Below are 24,077 nucleotides of genomic sequence, written 5' to 3' on the forward strand. Positions count from 1 at the left end.
AATTTGGTAATGACCAAAGGCATTTTTAAACTTCAAAGGGACAAGGAGGAGGTACATACTCCAGGTGACTAGAATAATCAAAAGCCTGCATGCTCCAGTAGTGTTAATCCTTTCCCCTGGTTTAATCACAGATCCCTTTCATCTGCCGTAGTAGGAAGCCGGTTTCTCTTCAGCTATATTAGCAGATCATTAAAATAGCTTTTATCTGTAACCACAAAGAAGGAAGAGTAGAAAGATTATTTTTTTTTAAAGAACACTGCTGAAGCTATGGCTTACATCCAGCAACTTTGGACATTCTCCAGTGGAAATACTTTTTAGTCCTACTTGTGTCTGTCCTGCTCTTACCATCTGAGCTTAACAGACACCAAATTTGCCCAGAGGGCTGGGCACCTGAGTACAATTCCCTCTTCCCAGCTTACGTGAGTAGCAATCAGAAGACAGTACTTAAACTGCAACAAAAGCTGCAAAACAAGCTTACACACTAAAGGGAATCCATGCTCTCCACCCAAAGGAGGATTTGCTTCTACTGGAGAACACAGATCAACCACCAAACCACCCTGTAGGAAATCAGGGTTCGCTAAGCTGTATATGGGATTAGCTGCAGTACACTGAAGCACTTCAAATAAAGTAATTTTTTTAAAAAAAGGAAAAAAGGCAGGCCAGTCAAGGCTACTGGTAAACATTTCGTAAAAGATTTATTTAAGTATCATTTATCACAAAGAAGAAAATACATATAAGATTAGAAGCATGCAACCATCATCTACATTTCTATTTATTTTTCTTGCACTCACAGTACATTGTAATACAACTCCTGTGCCAACCTCGCTTCTTCCTGAAAATACTGTGTTTCAGGACATGGGATAAACAAAAAACAACACAGGAAGGTAAGATAACATATGAGAAAAGTGCAAAGTAAAAAAATTCACGTATATACCACATTCAAACCCCTCCCCCTCCAAAAACTGTATAAAGGCAAACTGTCATTCTGCTGCACAATCAGATTGTCTTTATGAACTACTTTACAAAAAAATTAATATAAATTAAGGGCACGATCCTGCAAACACTTATATTTGTAGCTAACTTTAATCATATATTGGCTCAGTTGATATTAAAAGCCACAAGTTAGTCACATGAATAAGTTCTTGCAGTATAAAGCCCTCAGGCAATAAAATGTTTAAGAGCATTAAGGAGAACAAAAATTAAAGCAAACAAAATCACTCCCAGATGTTTTACTTAGTAAGTTTATATCAAACATTTTAAACAGAACAGTTTGCTCCTAAAGCCCTGAATATTTCTAGTACTTAAGCAGTTTTGCAAGATTAAAAGACAAAACCCCCAAGAAGCTGGTACAGATGTTAATTAACATAAAAGTTGCTTCAGGCAGGTATGTAGGGAGGTGGAGGTTCCTTCTCAGGCATCTTCACTGCCATTTCGTAGGTTGGCAGAACATACTGGAGAGAAGACATTTTGAGGAGATTAATGGCGAAGGTTGAAGAAAAAAGCATAATAAAAACATGCATACCACATCAGCAATTTAACTCCCTATTGCAGGCAAATATTTTTAAGAACTTACTGATTCCTCTAGTAAGCTATTGAGGAAGTGAAAGGCACACTGTTTAGTGCTTCACTGAACCTAACCCTAGGTCATTAACTCTAACCCTCTGTCTCTTGGTTTTGCAAGACAGAAATGCAGGTTTTTGATGTATCCAATCAGAAAGCTTCCCTCCATTACAAAACACTTTTTTCTCTATAAAAAAACTCCTATTTTATGAATTATAAGGTAACTCAAACAATCTATCTTAAAGAAGTTAAAACAGCTACTGTTAATCTTCCCAGTCTTAGTTTAGAAAACTGGACCAGATGTGTAAACATCCATGGATACTGCATTTTTCTACTTCAGAATTAAACGCTTCTGGTTCCTTCAACCTAGAAAAGGTTTTACCTGTGGAGGAGCTTCAAATGCAGGGTACACAGCTATCTCTGGCAAATTTCTGTTGCTGATGTATTTATAACAGTTCCATACACAGTTGATTAGATACGCCTGAAAGAAAAGAGATTTCTCTTCTTAAAAACCTCATATGCATTAGCCGATTCAGAAATTAGATGCCAGATTACATTTCGATGACAAAAAAGGAGCATAAATCAACTAAGTCAATATCTATCCGAGGGATGGTTGCTTATTAACAGATTTAGTCACACATGTATATTGTTGCTGTTCAGTCTTGCTGTCACAGTGACTCAGAGAGGATGAACCCCACACATTTCAGCAAAAGAATTCAGAGATCCATCCAATTAATCTGTGTGCCTCAGCAGAGCTAGGCAAATTAATCCCTAATTGGCTTATGTTTCTGTGGATCTCAGTCCAAACTTGCTTGCAGGAGGACAGGCCAATAGCACAATCCTGCTCATCCCTAAATTAGCATTGTTATTTGTCCAACGCATGGGCAAAGGAGAAAACACACAGCCTGAGGTGCCAAGAGAGGAGAGCAGAGGAAAACAGCCCAAGCTTTAGGTTAATGTTAGCTGCTGTACGAAGATATACCATCTGACAGTCAGAGCATGATTACTTTTATTGCTATTAATCTGTACAGTATTGCTCTATGTAGTTTTCACTGGCAAATTAGTAGCTAGTTAATATACAAGGTACCAAATTAAGGTCCCAATCACTATAAAAATATGATCTACTATGTTAGGCTTCCACTCCCTTCCTCCTCTCAGACCCTCCTCTTGGAGAAAACAGAGAAAATGAGAAAACATTCTTTTCCATGACTTTTTTTTTCTTTAAGTTTAATGTAAATGCAATAAAATAATATTGTCATGGCCGATGCGTATCACAGACTCATTTGTTTAACTTGCATGTTTTGCCTGCATATCATTTTTTGTAATGCAAATTAATTTCTATTTAGATATTCAAAAAAGTAGTAACTGGTAATATCACCCTTCTCTAGAAGGATAGTGCAGCTCTGAATTAATTACTATTTCCTCCTTCCATCATCTCCTTCCTAAAGGATGTGTACTGGTTTAAGAGATTTTTAAAATTTAAGTTTTGTTTAGAAACCTTGTATGCAATAACTCAGTTCTGTTTCACTACAAGCTTATTTATAAATATTAAAGTAACTCCACACATGCAAAAAGGTGGTATTTGAAGTCTTTGCATATTTCTACTTTCTATTCAGAAAAAGTAGAGCTGCACAAACATGCTGTGCTGCACACAACATACAAACTAGTTGAAGAAACAATGTAATTTTAATCATACTGGTAATTGAATATCCTAGCAATTCTGCTCAAAGAAGTTCTTAATTCAATACATTCACATATACCGATAGCATCTTAATGTAGCAACTCATGAAACGGACACAGTTAAATTGTAACTTACCTTTAGAATGATAAATAAAGCAAAGAATACCAGAACAATAAACAAGAGACAGCTGGAATCCAGCGAAAGAAGGTCATCTTTGTAAGGGAAATCCGGCTAGTTGAAACAAATAGGGTGAGGGGAGAAAAAAGGGAGAACATGAGTGTGAGCAGCATACATTGACAAATATGAGAGACACCCAAACTTCACCCCAAGTGAATTGAGGTCTTGTGTAAACAACTCTTTCAGAAACAATGAAAAGTTTGGTTTTTCTGTAGCTCCTTCTTAATCCTCCCACAAAACACACCATTTATCCTGCATCTGTCCTGCAAAAAGAGATGACTACAGAAATGGGCTACCTGTAAGGAAGCCTTGTAACTTTTACACTACAAGTCATTTCCTCAATCTCATGCTAATACAAACAGCCATGAAATTCCCTTTTTAACAGCTGCAGAACATTTGCCCTCCCCGCCTGACAACTCTACTTCTCACCAGTCCAACCAGTTACATGTACACATGCAAACTAGAAAGCACGATTTGCCCCTGAACTTCACAAGGGGCCAAAACACACCAAAAAGCTTCTGCACATTTCAGACTCTTCCTATTCCCTGACCACAGTAACAAAGCCTCTCCTCAGCATCAAGCCATTTTTTGTTTTCAGCAGGATTTTTAAGCATCTACTTGCACAGATCTAAACACCAGCCAGAAAAGAGTTTGTGATCCATGCCAACAGCTGGTATATTCTATCTACTGAGTCTCCTAACAGTTAAGAAAACTGAACAAAAATAGGCAGCATTAATGACCACTCCATTGCAGTCTCATCAGAAGGCCTTGCTGCAAAACAAGAGCCACAGAAGACGTAAAAAGGAACCCCCGATTCCACCCCATCATGTTGCAGACCATACATCACATCACACTTGTGCCACGTGTAAACTAACTACGGGCAGATTAAACCAACATCTCCTTTCACAACTAATTCTCTCCTCTCCCTAGCTTTCCATTTAGAGAACACTACCACCTTCTGTCCTTCCACCTCTGATAAGCTCTCGTTCTCACAACCACCCCAGCAGGTATCGTCTATGGTTGCTGCAGCCCCAGCTCCTCTTTTAGGGACAGGAGGATGGAGTATAGCTCTTATAGCACTTACCAAACCAAAGTTTAATTTGAAATGTAAGTGGTAGCACGAGCTGAACAAGTACTTACCAACTGATCCAGGTAATCCTTGATTCTGGGCAAGTAGGTGAGAGAACTGATTGCAACCAGACAACTGAGCACAAAGTCAAAGAGCTGGTAACAGAAGAACGGGATCAGCCAGCCTACACGATGCTAAAAAAAGAAAAAAAAGCTGCTTATGAAGTATTTTGTTAAAAAAATGAAGTAGCAAGTTAAAAAACGTAGACTATAGGTATACTTACAGCAATTGCACCGTACACCATCATTGCACTGATTGTGAACATGAGGAGGGAGATGGCAAACAGAACGCAGGCATTTTCTGCATTAAAAAAAGGCACCAAGTTAAGTATCAGTCATTTCCTAAAGTTACCACACTGCACCTGACAAGCACACAAGTTTTATCTATTATTATGATCTGTTCTCACTCAACTGTTTCCTCTGTGCAAAATGGAAGTTGGGGGTTTGAGTAACTCAGTCTTCTACTGAAGGAAAAAGAGCTGGTTCAAGAAAACCTGCAGGCATTCAGAAAAAAAATCTGTCTTAATCGAAAGCCTGAATAAGGCTCAGACACAGTTAGAAGCCTGACAAAGTTTGACTGTAATGCAACATAGTGACGCTTATTTGCATTATGTCAGTGTTGAAAGTATGTGGGTGATTAATTTTACAATTGGAAAGAGTTTTAAGTGAAGTCAGCACACTATCAACCTTTCTACTTGAAAACAGTTTGATTATATAATTTGGTCATTGGCAGGGGAAACGGCACTGCTGCATAAGTACCAGCAAGGAAAATAGGAAATGACTGTGTGGAAGGTATCCTACTATTTACAAGAAAAAGCAGCTGAACAGAAGCCAAGTCGTAGCAGAATCCAGGACACTCATGAAAACTGAATGATAAAGATTCCCTCAAGCATTAGGGTCACTGATGACAGAAGCACAACTGCTTTCCACAAGTTAGATTACACTAACTCTCCTACAGCAGGCACACTTTACATTTTTAAACAGACAAAAAAAAAAAACAGCTTGTGAGTCTATAGATGCTGTAAGTTCATTTTTTTTAATGAAGCTGAAGCCAAACTCTTGTGGTTCACATGCTTATAAGAGCTGATCTGCAACTGATCTGAAAATTACACTACAGAAACATTTGCATACCTAATTCATTACACGGTCTATACACAGATGGCATCAAGGAGGCCCTCGTGTATCTAAAATGCATTGCCTTGATCAGAGATCCTGAAGTACTCGTGAATAACCAACAAGTGTCATACCAGTAGTGACAGATTCTCAGAAGAAAACCCACACACTACAATTTTCATTGTGAGTATGGATGAAGTCCTTTCACAGGCACAAAAACTTTCAGTCCATACCAGAACACAGGGAACAGAAGTCTATGCCAAGAAACAGGCAACAGCCATTTTACACTAAGAAGTAGTGAAAACACCTTCAGAAGCATCTATCAGTCACATAAGCTTAAGGCTACTACACATATCAACATTCACTACAAAACACACACCATTTTTACAGTTACCTGTTGTAACTTTATTTAGTACATTAGCTTTATGAAGCATCTGATCCTTGTCCCCGCTTCATTTCATTACTAATGAACACAAGCCAAAATTACAGAAGTGACAGTTCCTCAAGTCAGATCATGAATGAGGAACGAAGATCGTAAATTGGAACTCTCAAAATTCAGACCTGTGCTGTACTATTCATCTTCACTCCAACCCTTGCAAAATTTTAGTATAATTTAACAGAAGGAGACTAGACATATTAGAAGTACCACTCATCGTACGGCTACACACTTAAAAACAAGTGAAAAAACACATTAAAGAGGAAAGTACACAAGATTACACATCATATACTACACTTAGAAACCCTGGTCATTAAAGACAAGGGTTTGACACCAGCTACACTTGTAGACATCACACACTTCATCTGTAACAATACACCAGGAAGTAATTTTAATTTTGCTCATAATGCTCTCTTCAAGTACTTGGCATTCTAATTTTTCCACTCAGAAAGATGGCAAGCTTTTTTCTTAGCAGGCTTGCACACAACAGCTGTAAAGCCCTTTCCTTAGATCTGTGACAACCACTTATAAAACCTAGACACTTCTGAAGAATAAGCTGTATTTTTGGTTTTATTGACCCAGCAAGAATAGTAAATGTTTGTAGATAATGCGAATTGTTGATGTTCCACATGCACTAACACTGAGTGTTGATGAAGGCCAAGAATTTTTTAACAATCTTATCATTTAAGATGCTTAATGATACGAGGTAAAAATAATATTGCATTAAAGTTTCTTTTATATTCATAGTAGAACTCATTAATAATTGGAAAGACATTCAGAAAGCAAGAAAACTCTATTTAAAAGCTACATGCATGTATCACACACTATGGTAAGGCACACACGCTATGATACTGCATGGTTTGTTTTTTTGTGGGACAAACGAGCCGTGCACCTACCAGCCATCCTCTCAGAAGCATAGTAGTTCCCGATGACTTCATACTGGATATCAACAGTTGGCACTATGTTCGGATGAGTCACTTCCACAGTCAGCAAGATGCCCATCAGCAAATTCACCACCTGAGAAAGATCACAGTTACTTGGAAGTTCTTCACACTGCTACAGCTACGGTCATTTTAAGGATATTATTAAATCTTTCAGTTCAGTTAGAAATAAGCTCTTTGGCTGGGGGGGGGGGAGAGAGAAACAGACAACAGAACCATTTAAGATGAGGTTTCAAGCTGATTGAGTTAAAACCCTACCAAAAAAAAAAAAAATGCACTACACGGATGCTAGTTTCAATGACTCATAATTAAGTAACACTGCAAATGAAGAGGACAGATAGGGTTTGTAGGGATTCAAGTGCCCTGAGCTGATACTGCATGATCAATATACAGCTATGTGGACTGGAAAACTGGGAACAGAAAAAGAAGCAGGAAGGAAAAGGTACAATGGTGAACAAGGCACATTTACAGAGTTTCTGCTTCCTCCAACAATCTCAAAGGCAAAGCTGATTTAATGCACAACTAAGTCACTGCACCCTACTCTTCGGAGCAAGCAGTGCAAGGAGATGTGCAAACACAACACAGTAAATACCAGCCATGAGAGAAAAGTTAGGTTACAGCTCGAATCCTCAGCCGTAGCTTGCTTCCTGTTTCTCCCCCATGTTAGATTTAATAGAAGCAGTGGAGAACTGGCTCTCCCCTACCTAGATCATTTATTAAAAACCTCTTCAGACTGCCTAACCAAACACAGGTGAAATTAAAGAAATTTCACACTAAGACTGAACTCCAAAATCCATAAGCATCCAGCACTGGCTATACGCACACCAGTCCCTTTCCTTACCCTGCTGTTGAAGACTATTTCTGTTTCTCCATTTTGGTACATACCAGAAATGCTTTCAGTAACAGTAAGAGCTCAAAGAGTCAAAAGCTGCTGAAACCTCTGGAAAACTGCCTTCGCAGCATTTAGAGCCTATTCAGGACTTACAGGGGCATAGTTTCTGTTACTAGTATCTGGAGAGACAGGCCAAAGAAAAAGGTTTCATAATAAAAAAACCTTCACAACAGCATTTTCAAGCCACAGTCATTTCTCCAATCAGTATTCAGCACAGTCACTACCACCAGCAGGATCTTTTACAATTAGCCTCCGAGGGGGAAAAAACAACAAAAACACCAAACCACCACAAATTGGTTCACAGTTTCTCATGACGTAAGAACATTTGCCAAACATTTCTTCTTCTACTGCCATGGTTCCAGGGGTCTACACCACCAAAAGCAGCAACTCTGTGCACAGCTACTGAAGTTTTAAGTAAAACAGTTTTTGAATGTTTTAAAGGAGTATTAGGTTTTAAGACTCACAGTTCGTACTAGTTTCGTTATTGTTCCCCCTGCCCTTTAAGTTTCAGAGATATCCTAGAGATAAGTTTACTTACACTTTCTCCAAAAAGAGCCCTTCACTGAAAGCTGACAGCTTTGTAGGAATAGCACCGTGTCATCAGCTTTAGACAAACTTATTAGAAGCTCCAGCTACTTGGATCCTCAATTTTGTGCTGTGGAAGGCCAAATATAGTACACAAAAATAGTACAGCTGACAGTAAATAATCACATTTAGCCACCAGTATCTTCGGTCTTGAAATACGCTTATTTTTCCTCTCACAAGAGGCTTCCCACAGGGCAAACTGTAAAGCTGCTCACCTGCCCTTTGCTTAAATCTTATTTTGTTTCACCATTGTTCAAAGGTATAGAATATGATCTCTCACCACTCGTTTCCTGCTTCTCCACTCTGGCTTTTAATGCCTTCTCAAGCTTTTTTATTTCCTCCTCTCTGCAAATGAATCAGAGGTATCAACCTATACTTTGGAAAATGACTTTTGTCTCTACTTATTTTAAGCAGCTTATGTCGAGGTCCAGGTATCTGGCTGTTGAAACACGAATTTCTACTTAGTAAAACACAAACAGACTTGGTCAGTTATTGCCAGTCCACTTATTATATACAGTCACCCTTTTAACTTAAATACTGAAACAGTTGAGAAACTTTAGCTGCTAGCTTCATCTTTAAAAATTGGAAGCTTTCATGCCTTAGAATCGTGTCTCTGTCATCCTACGACTGTCACTGGTTTTTATTTTCATCCTACCCACGGTCCCAATTTAGCATACATAATTCTTAGTAATTTCACTAGTTAATGAGCACAGTTCAGAGCATCAAAGCTTTGTTTTCTCATCCGGAAATGGTGTGCAAGGAAAAATACAAAATTAGAGTCATTTGAAATCCAGCCTATGCGAACAGTATTTTTACTGTCTCATTGATCCTAACTTGAAACAAACAAACACCTCTGCCGATGAACGCCCCGGGGCTGCCAGGATGCCATCACTGCTCTTTGTGAATCATATCACAGTGCTGAGCAATTCCTCATGTACAACATATGGATGGCAATTAGGAGGTACCGACAACTCCAAATTAGCAGTGCTTTCAAGCAAGAAGCCAGAGCTTGTATCTAACTGCAGCCATTCCTCTCTCACAGAAGCCTGATAACAGCAAGATCACAAGGCTCATTTCAACTCCCCAGTCAGCACGAACAACTGCAAGAGTACGGTTTGGATTGCAAGGCATCTTCACAGTTTTTAACTGAATTTACTCACTGTGAATAAAATACGCATTCACGAGCAGTCTGCACAGAATAGAAAATGTGGTCTGAAAACACACATAACACGGATAAAAACCTGAGAGCAATCTAAATATGAATAAATAAATAATAAAAATAAAGAAGCAAGCCATCACCCCTGACAAACCAGCCCTCAATGGATGGTGCCCCATTCGGAGTTGACACCTCAGAAATCCCAGCAGCCCCCTTGCTAGGCTTGTTAGTTAGGAAGTAAAAAAAAAAAAAAAAAAAAAAAAGTTCAAATTCTTAATCAAAAGATGGTTCTATGAAGATTAAAAAAATTAGTTTAGTAGCAAGCGCTACACTGAACAGTTGGAGAAGCGTATATTGCTTTTAAAACCAGAATAACTGAGCTCAAGAGAAGTTCAGTATAGCTTATATATATATATTAAAAAAAAAAACAAAACAAAACAAAAAAAAAAAAAACAACACAATAGCTGGTATTGAAGTAAAAAGCCAACACTTATTACAAACAAATACAGAAATACTAGCTCTCCATACAATCAGAACTCAGAACACTATGGAACTATAAAGAGCAATTAGCTTTTTAATTAGCAAGCTCTTATCTCTGTGGTATGTATACTAATAATCACATATACCTGCTAATCATGCAAGTGCTTCCTATCTCTGGAGGCCTGAACATGAAACCTGAGTTTCCCCAAGCACCCTAAAGTCCAAGTGCCTAAAAGTCTTGGATGGAAACAAGAATTCCTACTGACATTCCTCCTTCTATGAGCAAGAAAGGTTGAAAGAAAGTGTAGTTGAGCCTTGCAACAACTACACTTTCCCACTTCTCACTTTTCCAGTATTTTTCTTTAAACATAGTCTTGAAGAAACAAACCAAAGTGGCTTTGTTTTGTTTTTCTTGCTGGTATACCGAAAACAGGGTATTCCAGAGCTCCTAGCACTGTCGGGATCTGATAGAAACCAGTTACATTTCGTCTCTTTTGGAAGTTTTGTTCAGTGAACAAACGTCTCCAGAGATCATCCTGACCCTCCCCATAAGCAGTAGCAATTGCATCACTTTGATTCCATCCCTGAGGTTTGCTGCCAGGACGCAACAGCCACTCCCTCCAAAACAATGCTCGTACTTTCAGACTGTTTATTGAGCTCTGATCTGATTTTGCCAATGTGTTCACGTTTCCGGTTTCTGGAAAGCACTGTGCCTAATAAGAAAGTTTACAGGAAGAAAACTTCAAAGCCACATGTTTGCAATTACGAAGCTGGGAATAGGAGGTTTCCTTCCCTTCCTACACAGGCCAGCAGCAAGCATTACAGGGTAAATCGAGCTATATTAGCCCTGAAACTCAAGTACAAGTCCTCTAGGAACGCTCTGAACTCATTTTTTCCACAAAGTTTATCTATTTATCAGAACCAGTGGCAGAAGAGGACTGAAGCATGCTTAAAAGAGGGAGTTTAATCACAGAGCACCAACAGACATTTTATAAGATAAGGCTGTTGTTCTCTCTAGCCTCACAGAAGCAGACAGAAAAGACGGCGATACAGAACTTTTAAAGAGGAGCAAAGTTCATTTGATGCAAGATTTAGAACTATACGCATAGGCAAAGAACAGGAAAACGCCTAAAGAAACAGTTACATAAGAACAACGCAGATGTATAATGCCAGAACCCTTATCTTACTGAAACATCTGGAGTAGATTGCTACAGGACTCCATTTTATACTTGGTATCAAATTCCTTCAGGACTGCAGAGCACGAGATCAGTGCATTAAGTAAATACAGGCTGACCAAGATCTTCACTAACACAAAACTTCTGCAGAGCTAAGTGTTCTCCTCCACAAAGAACTGCCTCCCTCAGAAACGAGAAAAGTTGTTACCTCTTGCCACCATAATTTAGAGGTCTAGATCATTAAATCGACGTAGAAACATTCATTTCAGTGTTTCAGATGCTAGCTTGTGATAAATGATACGCATACATGGTTCACTAATTAACACATCTGAACAAACTGACACACCACAACCCATTTAATTTATTGAGGAAAAAATTATCGGCAGAAACATTAGTTTTATTTTCACCATCTGAATTGTAGTCAGCCTTCAAAAGGGATAAATTATAACTAAGTTCCGATTTAAAGCAACAGGCAGGACAAGATCACTTCAGAATTGGAGCCTTCCTTCAGCTCAGACAGCTAGCAGGTGGCAGACAGGTGTGTGTCACCTTCTCCCAGCAGACCAGGACAAAAGCTCCAAGTATGCTGCGCCAGAAAGCACAGCCATGCCCCTTCCAGGTTCCTGGGTTTCCACACACTCCTGCTAACAGGAAACGAAAGTGGGGAATGCAGCAAGGTGTGTTTGTTTCATAACAAGCATGATTGTCTCCTGCCTGTTAAGGATTTCTGCTGTTCCTTGACGTACCAGCATTCCCCAAGTTTGACAGGATTCCCAAACAAGTCCGATATTCAATACGGCAAAAAATTAAGTTCTAATATTAGTTAATGTAAGACAGAAACTAATCAACACTAGGTCAGCTTTCCAGTTTTTCAAACTTGATTTTTTTTTTTCCTCAAAAATATTAAGATATCCCTTTCCTTGAGTTTTGTTATACTTCTCACACCCTATCATGGCTTTTCTCACGTTGTTTTCTCCTGCCATTTTATCACTTGCCAGAAACACTTTCAATCCCTGTAAGGGCTGAGAGGGGCAGAAAAAAAGGGGTAAAAATTAAAAAGATAATCTCTCAATACTTGCTGAAGAGAGACCATAGGCTCTCTGAAAGTAAATCCTCACTTATTTCTCCTACTGTAACAGCAGTTTCTGTGCATGGCTCCTCCACACCAAGGCATAAAAATGCAATATTCGCTATTTTTACCATCTGGGGAGGGGTAAAGGAAAATACAGGCTTTGGTTACAGCTTTGGAGAATAGAAAAGCTCTGATGCAACATGTTTAAATCATCCTCACATTTCTACTGCCCACTAGGGTAACAGGAAGGAAAGATGAGGAAAGGACTTCAATAAAGGGGAACTTGCTTGGCCCACGTCTTAACTCAGCGTTACTGCTTTCACGTTTTTATTTCACTCTAGTTCAAAACCATCTTTAATAGCCGAGCTCTCTCAGAGAAAGAGTCAGAAAACAGGAAGTGTTTTGGAAAAAACAGACCTGTTTCTATAGCTCCCCAGCAGCCCCGTGGAAGGACGGAGAGCTCCCCTTTCCCACCGAGCTGCTCGGGATGACCTCGGTACCGGCTTGCTCGAGACCCTCACCTCCCCCTCGGGGGTTACACGCCGGTGAGGGAGGCCGTTTCTTATCGCCTCACTCCCCGCGTGCCCCACATTCCAGCCTCCCCGCGCACTTTATCAGCTCTCCTGCCAAGGACACCCTCAGCACCGCCCGAAACGCGTCAAGGCGGCACCCCTCCAGCCTCAGGACGGGGACAGGAGCCAGGACCAGCAACAAGACCCTGAGCACGACGCCTCAGGGCTCTGCTGCCCTTCCCGTTCCCCATGGCCGAGCCCTGACGGGACCAAGCCCCCCTCAGTGTCCCCCTCCCCTCAGGAGCCCCCCCCCCCCCCCCCAAGTGCGCATGCGCGCTGCCCCCTCCTCACACACCCCCCTCCCACCCCAGACCCGAGGCGCCGCGCATGCGCGCTCGCCCCGCCGTTGCCCCCCGCGCCGGGCGCAGCCTCTCACCATGTACCAGGTGCCCAGGATGATGGTCCCGGTCCGCACGTGGCAGCAGCCGCAGCAGCGGGTGCTGTAGAAGCGGTCCCGGCTCCGCTTGAACGTCATGGTGGCAGCGACACCGCTGGCCTTCCTCCCGCCTACCGGGCCCGCCGCCGCCGCCGCTCGCTCTGGCCGGGCTCTTCCCCCTCAGCTGGGGGCCGGAAAACCCCCGCTCGCGCGTCACCGCCGCTCCGGCCAATCACGAGTCGGCAGAGGGGGCGCGGAGGGCGGGGCCTGCGGGAGGGCCCACGCGTTGCTGCGGCGACGGGAGATTGGCGGCGCGCTGGGCCAATCGGCGCGCACGGGGTGCGACGCCCTGGCGTTCACCTGCGGAGGGGCGGGGCGGGGCTTACCTGAGGCACGGTGTGCGTCGGTCCCGCCCCCCCACACCCCTCGTCCGCCATTTTGGGGCGGGCCGGGAGCCCCCCGGCCGCCATTTTGGGGCGGGACCCCCCGCCCCCTGCGCTCACCTCAGCGCCCAGGCTGCCCGCGCATCGGGAGGGTTCCGCAGCTTCCACTGAAATTCAGCCAAATTCTAGCGAGTTTAATTCGCTTAAACCCTTTTTTCCTGATTTTTTTTTTTTTTTTCACGAAATCCTCGGATTAAATTACCGATGTTGTGCGTTACGTGCTGAGAGGCTATGGGATCAGGGCGCAAACAGAAGAGGAACATGTTAGTTCACAGAGACTTTTTTTTTTTTTTTTTTTTTTGTGAGTCAGAATCCCTGTTCCTGAGCGTATAGTATTAATCACTGAATCATACAGGTTGGAAAAGACCTCCAAGACCACCTGGTCCAACCATCCCCTACCACCACTGTCACCCACTAAACAATGTCCCCAAGCACCACGTCCAACCTTCCCTTGAACACCCCCAGGGGCAGCGACTCCACCACCTCCCTGGGCAGCCCATTCCAGTAATATCCCAACATTTAGTCTCACTGAAAGTTGCAGGTGCTACCAGACACACGTGTTAATGAGAAATAATGTGTGTAAATCTGAGTGCTGCCTCCATACACGTGATAAGAGACTGCTCCAGCATTTAGCAGCAAAAGCTCCTGTTCACATGCAGAGGGGGACCCATAAACTTCCCCTGACCCGGTGACATCAGTGGGTTTTGCAGCCTCGCACTGTTGATACAGATACGCACACAGTTTATTTTAACCCTGGTGCAGCTGCGAGTATTTCCTTCTTGGCTGCACACAACTGATTTGAGACACTCATAGAACATAAATATTTGCTGTGTGTGTATATACCAAGATGTATGTTATCTGCCAGTATTAATACTGTTTTTTCACTCTGAACAATGAGAAGGTAACGAGGGTGACTGTGCTTGTCCTATTGATACATTCCAGATCCTACAATTAACGCATGTTATTGTTTTAGCTACTTAGTCTATTTTTAAACATGAACTGTTGCTGAGTCGTTTGAAATGATTTAGTTAAAGGCTTTAAAACTGACCTTTTTATTTTAAATCCCCTGTGTTCCATAATTGGTGTTTTTCTTCCTGAGGGCATATTTCATTTTTGAATAAACATATTGTAAGTGCTGCTAAGACTGCTCTAATGGTCCTATTACAAGCTATTGTTTGTTTCTTTAGTGCTCCTAATGTTCCCTGTGCACAGATGCTTAGTAATCAACAGACTGATTTAATGTAACAAAACCGGACTAATTTTAATCAATAAACATGTACATATGTAAATAAATACAAAAAGAATGTGCATTTTGTTGCAATCAGTCATTTTAAAAATAATTTTCCTCACAGATGGCATATTGGGAAGCCTAAGCCGACTATTTCTGCAGCATTCATGTCTGAGCTGATCGCGTCATTGCTGCAGAGCTGGGAGAGACTTTGCTTCCCGTAGGTCTTTCCCTGCGTGAAAGATGAATTCAAGGGCTAAAGCGAGTCCCAAGAGAAAGCAGGAGTTTCTTGCTTGGGTTAGGACGTTCACTTGGAAGCACCAAGATCCCATTCTCAGTTTAAAGAGGTGTTACGGTCTGTGAGGGCAAGTTCTTGAACAAGGATCCTCCAGATGGACACTTTGCCTTCACCAGTATCACTGGCAGCTCTCATGTCAGGCTCGGATCTTCAGGGCTATTTCTGTGAGATGAAAGAAATCCTAATTAAGTGTTCATATCTTTGTCTGCCAGGCTTGGAATAAAAACCGATGCTATTCCCATGAGCTTCACTGCTTGTTATACCCTGCAGACAACAGAGATACTGAAAAGAATAATGTGAATGTCATTTAACATCACAAAGCAGCTTTCCACAGCTGGATAGACTGATGTGGAACTATTGAGCGAGCAAAAAATATCTCTCTATCTCTTCCCCTCAAAAAAAAAAAAAAAAAAGATTAAAAGACTATTTTGAGAATGATAATGATTGCATTATTTTCTGTAAATGGAGGAAGAGAGGATAGGTTAATGATTTTAGTCCTACTCTCTGTGAAAGATACTGGTTCTTCCATGCCACAGGCAGCCCAGATGACCTCAGGCAAGACGCTTCCTTCTCTTTGAGCCTTAATTCTCTTCTTTTGCTAGTTCAGAAAGGATTTGTGAAGCTAAATGTATTAATAATTCTGAAGGCTCAGTTTATAGCCATGGCAGCCAGAGCAAAAACTCAGAGAGACAGAAGGAATCAGTGATAAATTTTTCTTCCTAATTAGCAAAAAGACCTTGACATTGTGAGAGCAAATTATCCACTTCCACAATGGTAAGAGCAAAAAGCATTACACGTGCTAGCTAGTCAGAAGCCGCTGCAAAAGGGTTCTGATTCCTTTACCAGCGTGACACTCCTTCTCTCTCAGCAGGTACGGAGGGAAGGAGTTTTGAGATCACAGCGTGGCTCGTTAGCCAGACTAGTAAGGTGTTTCAAAATCTGTGTCTAGACAGGAGATTTTAACTTCTATCTTGAGAGTGTATGGCGATGTTTAACTAAATGTAAAGTATTATTTTTGAATAATCATATCCATAGGTATATATATTTGGATATAATCATATTAAAAATAATATAAAAACATGACAGCAGCATAGCTAGGATCATGTAAATGAGACGCCAGCTTTCATTCTCCTTCAATCTTCTCTGTGATTCAGCTTCTTAAAAAAAGTAAATCCAACACCTGTAAGCTGCCAAAAGATCACTAAGACTGTTTTATGCAGATCTTTGTTAATCCAAGGTTTCTCCCTTTTGTGCCATTCTTCAGTCTATCCCTGGCTAAAAGGTGTTAGTTTAGAGTGATGTTGTAATCGTTATTTAACATCTGCATGCACTGAATTACTGGATTATTGTCAGGTTGCATATGAAAGATGACGTGCTATTCTGCTTCAACAGTGTCTGTTACTGCTTGTGTGAGGGAAAACCTGCAGACCATGATCTGATAATTATGTAGCCTCCATGGACACTGTTCATATCTCTTTATAATGAGTGTATTGTGCTTCCTGGGGTTGGGGAAACCGAGGAACAGTGGGATGAGATGATGTCGCCAATAACAACGGCTGGTGAAAGTGATAGGAACATCAAGCAAATCTCTTGCCCAGTGGCTTCTTTACTAAGGAAAAACGTTGCAGTGAAGGACATGTTTTAAGTCTTAGTTCCCCAAAGGAAGGTGCTTCATTACAAGGGCAGGAACAGCCTAACTTTATTTTTTTTCATCTCTTGACTCTCTGTGTCTGCTACTCTACCTTATCCAAAAACAAACAAAAACAGGAAGGGTGCTTCTCAGACTTGGATATTTTCTGCAGTGAACAAACATTTTCAAATTTTGAAACAAAAAAGCAAGTTTTTAAACATCGTAGAGAAACTAATAAAACTAACATCTTTACATAGATGCTGCAGTATAAAACAATGGATCCCTTCAACAGAATTTAGAAAAATCAATAGAACTCGTGGAGAAGATGTGAAAATACCTGGGCTGAGAGCATGGATTGGCTTTTTGCTTCCTTAAAAAGGATAAGAATGTATTGGAGTAAAAGGAGAGCCTTAACATATCAGTGGGAAAAAAATAATAATAATAATAAAAACAAAACAAATTAGTCAGGAGGAAAGCTTTCCTGTTGGTGACTCACACAGTGAAATCCTAGATATCCTGAAGTCAGCATTAACAAATTTTCCCACTGTTTTTCTCCAAGATGGATGCTGCAAGAAGAATACAAGCTAATCCAAAGATTCAGTGATTGATTGTAAAAGAGATAAGATCGTATCACAATGAGTTTTTTGGTTATTGGATTTTACTTTTGTTTATTGAATTAAGCAGCATCACTTTGGGATCCCTAATGTAACATTCCAATCATCTACGTTTTGTTCTGGTTGATTGCTGTTAACAATATGAATTATGTTTTACCAGCAAGAGTCAATTTAACTCAGTTCCAAACTTTTAACTTGTAACAGATGGATAAGAAAGTCGGGGTTAGAAAAGCAGCTAAAACATGACAGCATGATGTAAAACTTTTATTAACACAAGAGTCTGTTACTGGGTTACTTGTTGTACTCTCAGGTTTTCTCGGTATCAAACACTGAAGAAAAGTTCTCATATTCATTTACAGAATCAAAGTCTGCTAAGCTAGAAGAGCCATAGTTCATTTCCATTGTACAGCTGAGGAGCAATAAAAACGTCTAAAAATAACATACGGCATTTTCCTCAATCTAAAATGGTACTTGCAAGTCCAGATATCTCAGTAATTTCACATATCTGAAAGTGAGTGCTGGCTTCCTCTGGAGACGGGAAACGTCCTTTACTTGCTCCCCTTTCCAGCTCCAAGCCCAGAGGTGCCTCTCCACAAATTTTGGCAGGATTTAGAGAGGAGCCTGGGAATCTGAATGCTGCCTGCTCAGGGAAGAAGAAAGAGTTACCTTCCGGTGATTTGTTATTTCTTTAAACATCGGCTTTTTGAATCACTTTGCAGTCTGGGACATTGGAGAGGAGTTCCAGGAGCACAGCAGCAGGCAGCTGATGCACTCAGAAGTGCTTGATGAAGTCCTTTGTCATTTGTCTCTGTAGCTTAGAGCGCTCAGAACCACTGCCAAAGGAAGACAGTGCAAGCATGCAGAAATCAAAGTTTGACATAAAATGAAGTTTACCAAATTTCTAATTGTTTCCTAATGGGACAGTAGAGGGGTCAGTTCTTGTTATGGTGACGTTTTCCTGGGAAGACGCAGGGAGTTTATTTCTGAGCCCAACGCACCAGTGTCCTTCAGTAAGGGAGGACACTTCCTTCGCAGATCAGAACATCTGCGGAGCACAATGTCAGGGGTGGCACATGCTGGAAAGTTCAATCTGTCTTGAAGGACCCCCAGGTCTGGGTCAGTTCTATCACAGAAGGACAAGATTTCCCTTATCTAACCTTTGTGGCCCATAACTTAAAAAACCCTCTCTCCTCACCAGGAGTCAGCTATTTCGGCATTATGCAGCAGGCCTTTGTTGTAAGCACAGCTTATAAAAAGCAAATAAATTATTTTCTGCCAGGCAATTAGCGTGTCTACCTGATACTCAGCTCGTGCAGATGTGTCAGCTGTGCCTCTGATGTCCGGATCGGGTGGAACCTTGATAATTACAGATAACTGCAATTATCAATTACAGATAATTATGGAGCAGGAGGCCAAATTTCTCTCTGTGGTTGCTCTACATAACCCTGACTTTGTAACACTATGGTTTGAGTATGAAGCAAAGCTTCGCAGATCTGCATCTGCAGCCTGCCTGTGAGTAAACACAGCTTTGTAGGTCAGGAGTTCATCGGTTACGGCATCAACCAGCTCCTAATGCTTGAGATTCTGTCTCATGGACCTGGCACTTACCGCTACGGCCCTATCATTAGGGACACAGCCAACCCTCCATCTCCAAAAGGCTTCCCACAAGAAAGAGCATCGTTACAAAAATAGAGCAGACTTAGTTTAAGAGAAAGCTGAAACTTAAAGCAGTGTATTTCATCATTTGCAGCTGCTGCTGTAACAATTAATTGCTCCTAACCAGATCGCAGATACTCTCCCAGCCACACTTCACCCCGCTTCCCATGCTGTGGCTGCCCCAGAGGCTGGATTTCCTGCTGTTACTGCAGCGTGTGCCACTCGAGCACCTGAAAAATCACTCAGGGAAAAGGCAGGAAGAGCCAGCTGGGTCTGGCCCACGAGCTGGTAATTGGAATACACTGGGTTAATGAACAACCAAAGAAGATACTTTCGATTTACCCCTCTAAGAGAAGTTATCTGGAGGATAAAAGCATCCAGCTACAGCACAACCGATGCTGGAACTTGTTAGTGGGATGTTGGATCTCCTGTCTGAGGACTTACGCCAGTCTCCTGTTAGTAAAGATCAGACAGAGCCTACAAAAATTGGAGTACCAACCACATTCATTTAACACTCCCAGTGCCAGCAGCAGCGTAGCAGGCTGATGATCTGAGCCGTCGGGGTACACAGAAGAGAAGGCGAGAGATGTCTCAGCAGCACAGAAACCAGGCAGTAGCCTGAGCATGCAGTGATGAAAGGAAAGGGAATTTCATAAGGGACTCAAACGTCTGCTTTTCAAAGGCAATGGCCATCTGCAAAGGCCATTTGTTAAACTGAGGGATGGTTCTGCAGCCCCCGAGGACAAGGAAGTGAAAGAATGGAAGTTAGCAGCTGCTGAATGCTTTGTGTTTTTTGCTTTGTTTTGTTTTAAACTCCTCTCACTGAGGAACCACTCTCAGCACACTTTCCTTGGATCTCCAGGCCATCCTTGGGAGCCCATGTAGCAGCAGCACTGGGGAATGCAGCAGAGGAAGGCTCCACACACGTTAACCAGACATAACACCCTTTCCACTCCTTGCAGGAAGGGTACTGGTACAGCAGATGAATCGCACAAACAGTACGTTGCCACCAGATTTATCCTCAGTACAGCTTTGCAATTATTTAGGAAAGCCTACGACCAACAATATCTAGTTGTAGGGGTGCCTTTCCTTTGCTGAGCTGTTTTCTGTGTTAGAACATAGCGCTAAATAATTTGCTGATGCAAACTACGGAGCCCTTCTGTATGACAGCGATCTCTTCCCATCCGTGAAACAGTGGAGCCAGAAGTAAAATAAGCATTGCCAATGCTGCTGATGTCAGTAAGAGCAGTACTGATGAGTTTGACAGGAAACCTGGGTAATATGATTTGCTGCTTCTTGTCATCAGAATCACAATCAGCTCATCAGTGTTACAGGAGTTGAATTTACTTTTATTCCAACAACAGAAGAAAGTTAAGAGGTTTTCATAACACCAACAGGATCGAGATGAAGGAAATCTCTTAAAAACCATTTACTGTATCTCCTTAGAAGCTTGAAATAAAATGTTTTTAGAGAAAAACGCTTGCTCTTACTTGTGCACATGCAAAGTAATTAAATAAAACTGCTCACAAGTGCTGTGTTTTGGGCAAAACTTTTGAATTCTTTATTACAAAATCAATGAACACTTGAAATACTATAACATGTTGAAATAAAACATGATTACACTGGCATCAAAAAGCTTGCAAACAGATACAGAGAAAAAAAAAAAAACAGAAGAAATGGGAGTCTACCAATACTCTAAGTTTCTCTTTATCTCCTTCATTAAGCTTCTTTTGATTTTTTTGATGGCAGAGGTTACCTTCAATGCTAAACAAAGACCTTGGGCAACATCCTGGCTCCAAGTAGGTCAATGAATGTTTTCCATTGGCCTCGGAGTTAGAACTTTACTCATTACCTTCATACTCATTAACACATCTTCTAAATCCTTGAACTTGCTATACTTGTTTCTCTGGTGAGGCCATGCATTTTTCTTCTTATGCATCTGCTCCAGAACAGTTACTTTCCACGTAAAAGCTATTTGGTCCATTCACACGTTCATAAATTGCCTATATTTCTCTTACACGGATATATAAATATCAAGAAAGGCATATTTTAGACAGTGAGCTGCTGTGTGGCATCAGTTAAGATTATCCCTCACCTGCCTGAAACAAGCCTTTTTTGCTAAACTTCAGGGCACACTGTACAGCTAGCAGCCCCCCAAAAAAAATCACAGCAGAAAAGAACTGTCCAATTCCAAACACAAACACATTGCTGCGATAAATTGCTTTTCTGAAGGAAACGGCTGCTCTGATATTTGCTCAAAGGATGAAGACTATGGGGTAAAAAGTCTGAGCTGTGGGTAAAGCTCAGACAAGCCAGTAGCAGAGGCTGGATGGCTGGGATGGCAGAAGCACAGAGCTCTCCTCTGGCTGGGTAATGCAAAGGGGAGTGCTGCTGTAGCAGTTTAAAGCCAATAGCATCCACGGTTACTCAGTGTCCTGTGTGAAATATGTGTCATCAGCCCGATGCCTATGACGAAGCAGTTTAACATGCAATAGCGATTGTGGCCTTCTCACACAACCTCCAAAGGCACAAAGTCCAGTGCAGGTGGAGATTTGACAATCATTACCTCATCCTCTGAGGTAGCACTTCTAAGATGGCCCAGGGTGAGGCACGGTCTTGGGACAGCCTGAAGAACCCCCACAGCTCCTGCCAGAGCTCTGCAGAGACAAAGGGCTTCAGCTCTCACTGGCCTAACCTGGGCGCTACTCACACACCACAGAACTTGCTCATAACACATTCCCTCCACCATGCCATAAACCCTCTGACAATAAAAAGCGCACGCTCTTCGGTAAATACTAAATGACACTTCTAAAAGTTTCATTCACAAATTCAATTTATATCAGAATATTCAAATAGCAAAATTCTAAAAACTTCCAGACATCAGATTAGAAAAAAATATTTCAAAAAGTCACTTCAGTCTACTATACGTACAAATGCAACATGCTTTGGACATACAGGCTTTACACTTAAGCCCACCACAAAACTTGGGAAGACAAAAGGGTTTATAATGTCTTTCTAAGTAAGTTTGAAACCTCCTTGAGAAATTTTCCCTTGTGGAGCAACCTAGCCTGACATGGGGTGAAAAGCATAAAAGTCTGACTGTAGCAGCCAACAAGGACTTAAAAGATTTGGGAGGTTTGAGAATGATCCGTATTATTTTCCTTTTGTCTCTGAACAATGCTTTCTTCAGTACATTACTAGCCTGGTGATGAGCACATCTGTGAAAACACCAGGGGAGACCAGACTAGCTGGTGGATCCCCCATGGAACTCAAGTTGCAATCATGGTTGGCCATGTCCCAGCCAGTCCTACAATGGCATAAAACATTACAAGTTGACAAACAATGCGACAGTGAAAAACTGAAAGGTCTTCATGCCACCGGTCAAAACCCATTCAACAGTTTTTAATCAAGGGCAGCAATTTGTTATTAACACCCATTCTGTTTCAACACCACCTCCGGAGCACAGTGCTCCTTCTCTCCTTTCTCTCACACACTCACACTCCGTTGCTCACTGTTCCTCTTTTCCTCTTCCCCTTGCTGGGAAGTCTTCTAGATCCTCTCTTTACTTTGTGCTCAGCGCGGCATCACAGAAAGGAGAATTCTTGCAGCTCATCAGCATGCCTGCCCCCATTTGGTTGTCACTCCGGCAGCTACACAGCTCCCTCAAGTCTCTTTCATCTTCCTCCTCTTCCTCCTCTCCTTTTTTCCGGGTACATCTGCCATACAAACAGGTGACATTGCACAAACATCCACTGCAGGATCATAGCCCTAGGAACCGTTTGCTTTCCACCTGAAGCAGGCTGCTTTGTGGTTCCTAGATGTGTGTCACAACGGCCACCTACTTACAAGGATAGTACAAAGTCATTGGGTGGGCCCTGAATGTTTTAGTGGGCTCTGACACATGCATTTCCTTCCATTTCACTTCTACAAGTGCTGTGCAAAAATTACGCCCACTAAATTTAATATAGTTCTGCTCATTAGCTCCACTAGGAGCAGGAAGGTATTTGTCACAGACACAAAGTATTACAGAGCCTCTGTAAGAAGTAAGACATACAGCTAAAGGAGAAACATTTAGCATATTCACTTAAAAATGCATTTCTGAACAGTTTTCGGGTTATGCATTATTCTGAAATCAAAATTCATGAGATGTACAAAGCCCATCACTCACTGTTAGCGTGTGGATTATTGGGAACGTCCAAAGGTTTTCTGGAGGAAGCACAGACTGCATCACTGCCATGTTTCGTAGATATCAAGTCCCTTGGGCCTTCTTCCTCTCTTGTTTCCAAACCTTGCTGGGGTTTAATTGAAACAATATGCTTCACTAAGCATATGAGTAAAACGAAGCATATGCAAGCACAAAATATGACAGAAAATGTAATTATTGTAGGGAATTGGTATATTTAAAGAAACTGCAGGACAAATTAGGTTTCAAATGATTAGACTATTCTGGCATGTCATCTACCTGCCTCCTGTATATTTGTCTTAGGACTGAAGTGCTGAAATTGTCTTTCATTACCATCTTTTCTCGTTTTCTTTAGTGAACAGAAGAACAGCAAGGGGAAAGCGCTGTAACAGTGTAGTGAGACTGAAGACTGAGATGTGCCCAGTGACTGCGAAATGATCCGTCTATAGAAATCCTAGGTGTAGCACTGAGAGCGATGAACAACTTTATCTCTGTACCTGACTTCATCATTTCTTTTATTCTTTTATGTACATCTCCAGAGGATGAGCTTGCACGGCAGCAGACACCAGCATTTGGCGCTCACATGCAAAACAAACTCCTCCTGGCTCATCTAAACACGTCAGTAGGAACAATGCTGTACTGAAGAGCCTGACCAGCACTGTTAAGATTCTTCATTAAGGT

At 41.6% G+C, this 24,077-nt stretch overlaps 1 protein-coding gene across 1 annotated transcript; it reads right to left on the minus strand.

The window, feature by feature from the left end:
- Window positions 1-670: 670 nt before the first annotated feature.
- Window positions 671-13,538, minus strand: LAPTM4A (lysosomal protein transmembrane 4 alpha). The gene is made up of 7 exons (XM_084283474.1): window positions 13,345-13,538; window positions 6,992-7,112; window positions 4,771-4,847; window positions 4,559-4,681; window positions 3,377-3,472; window positions 1,943-2,041; window positions 671-1,451 (listed from the first exon to the last, which is right to left on the minus strand). The coding sequence occupies exons 1-7, from the start codon at window positions 13,441-13,443 to the stop codon at window positions 1,377-1,379; spliced, it is 690 nt and encodes a 229-aa protein (XP_084139600.1). The 5' UTR covers window positions 13,444-13,538; the 3' UTR covers window positions 671-1,376.
- Window positions 13,539-24,077: the final 10,539 nt, after the last annotated feature.

The sequence above is a fragment of the Netta rufina genome (assembly GCF_964035555.1).
Source record: "Netta rufina genome assembly, chromosome: 3".
Classification (NCBI taxonomy): domain Eukaryota; kingdom Metazoa; phylum Chordata; class Aves; order Anseriformes; family Anatidae; genus Netta; species Netta rufina.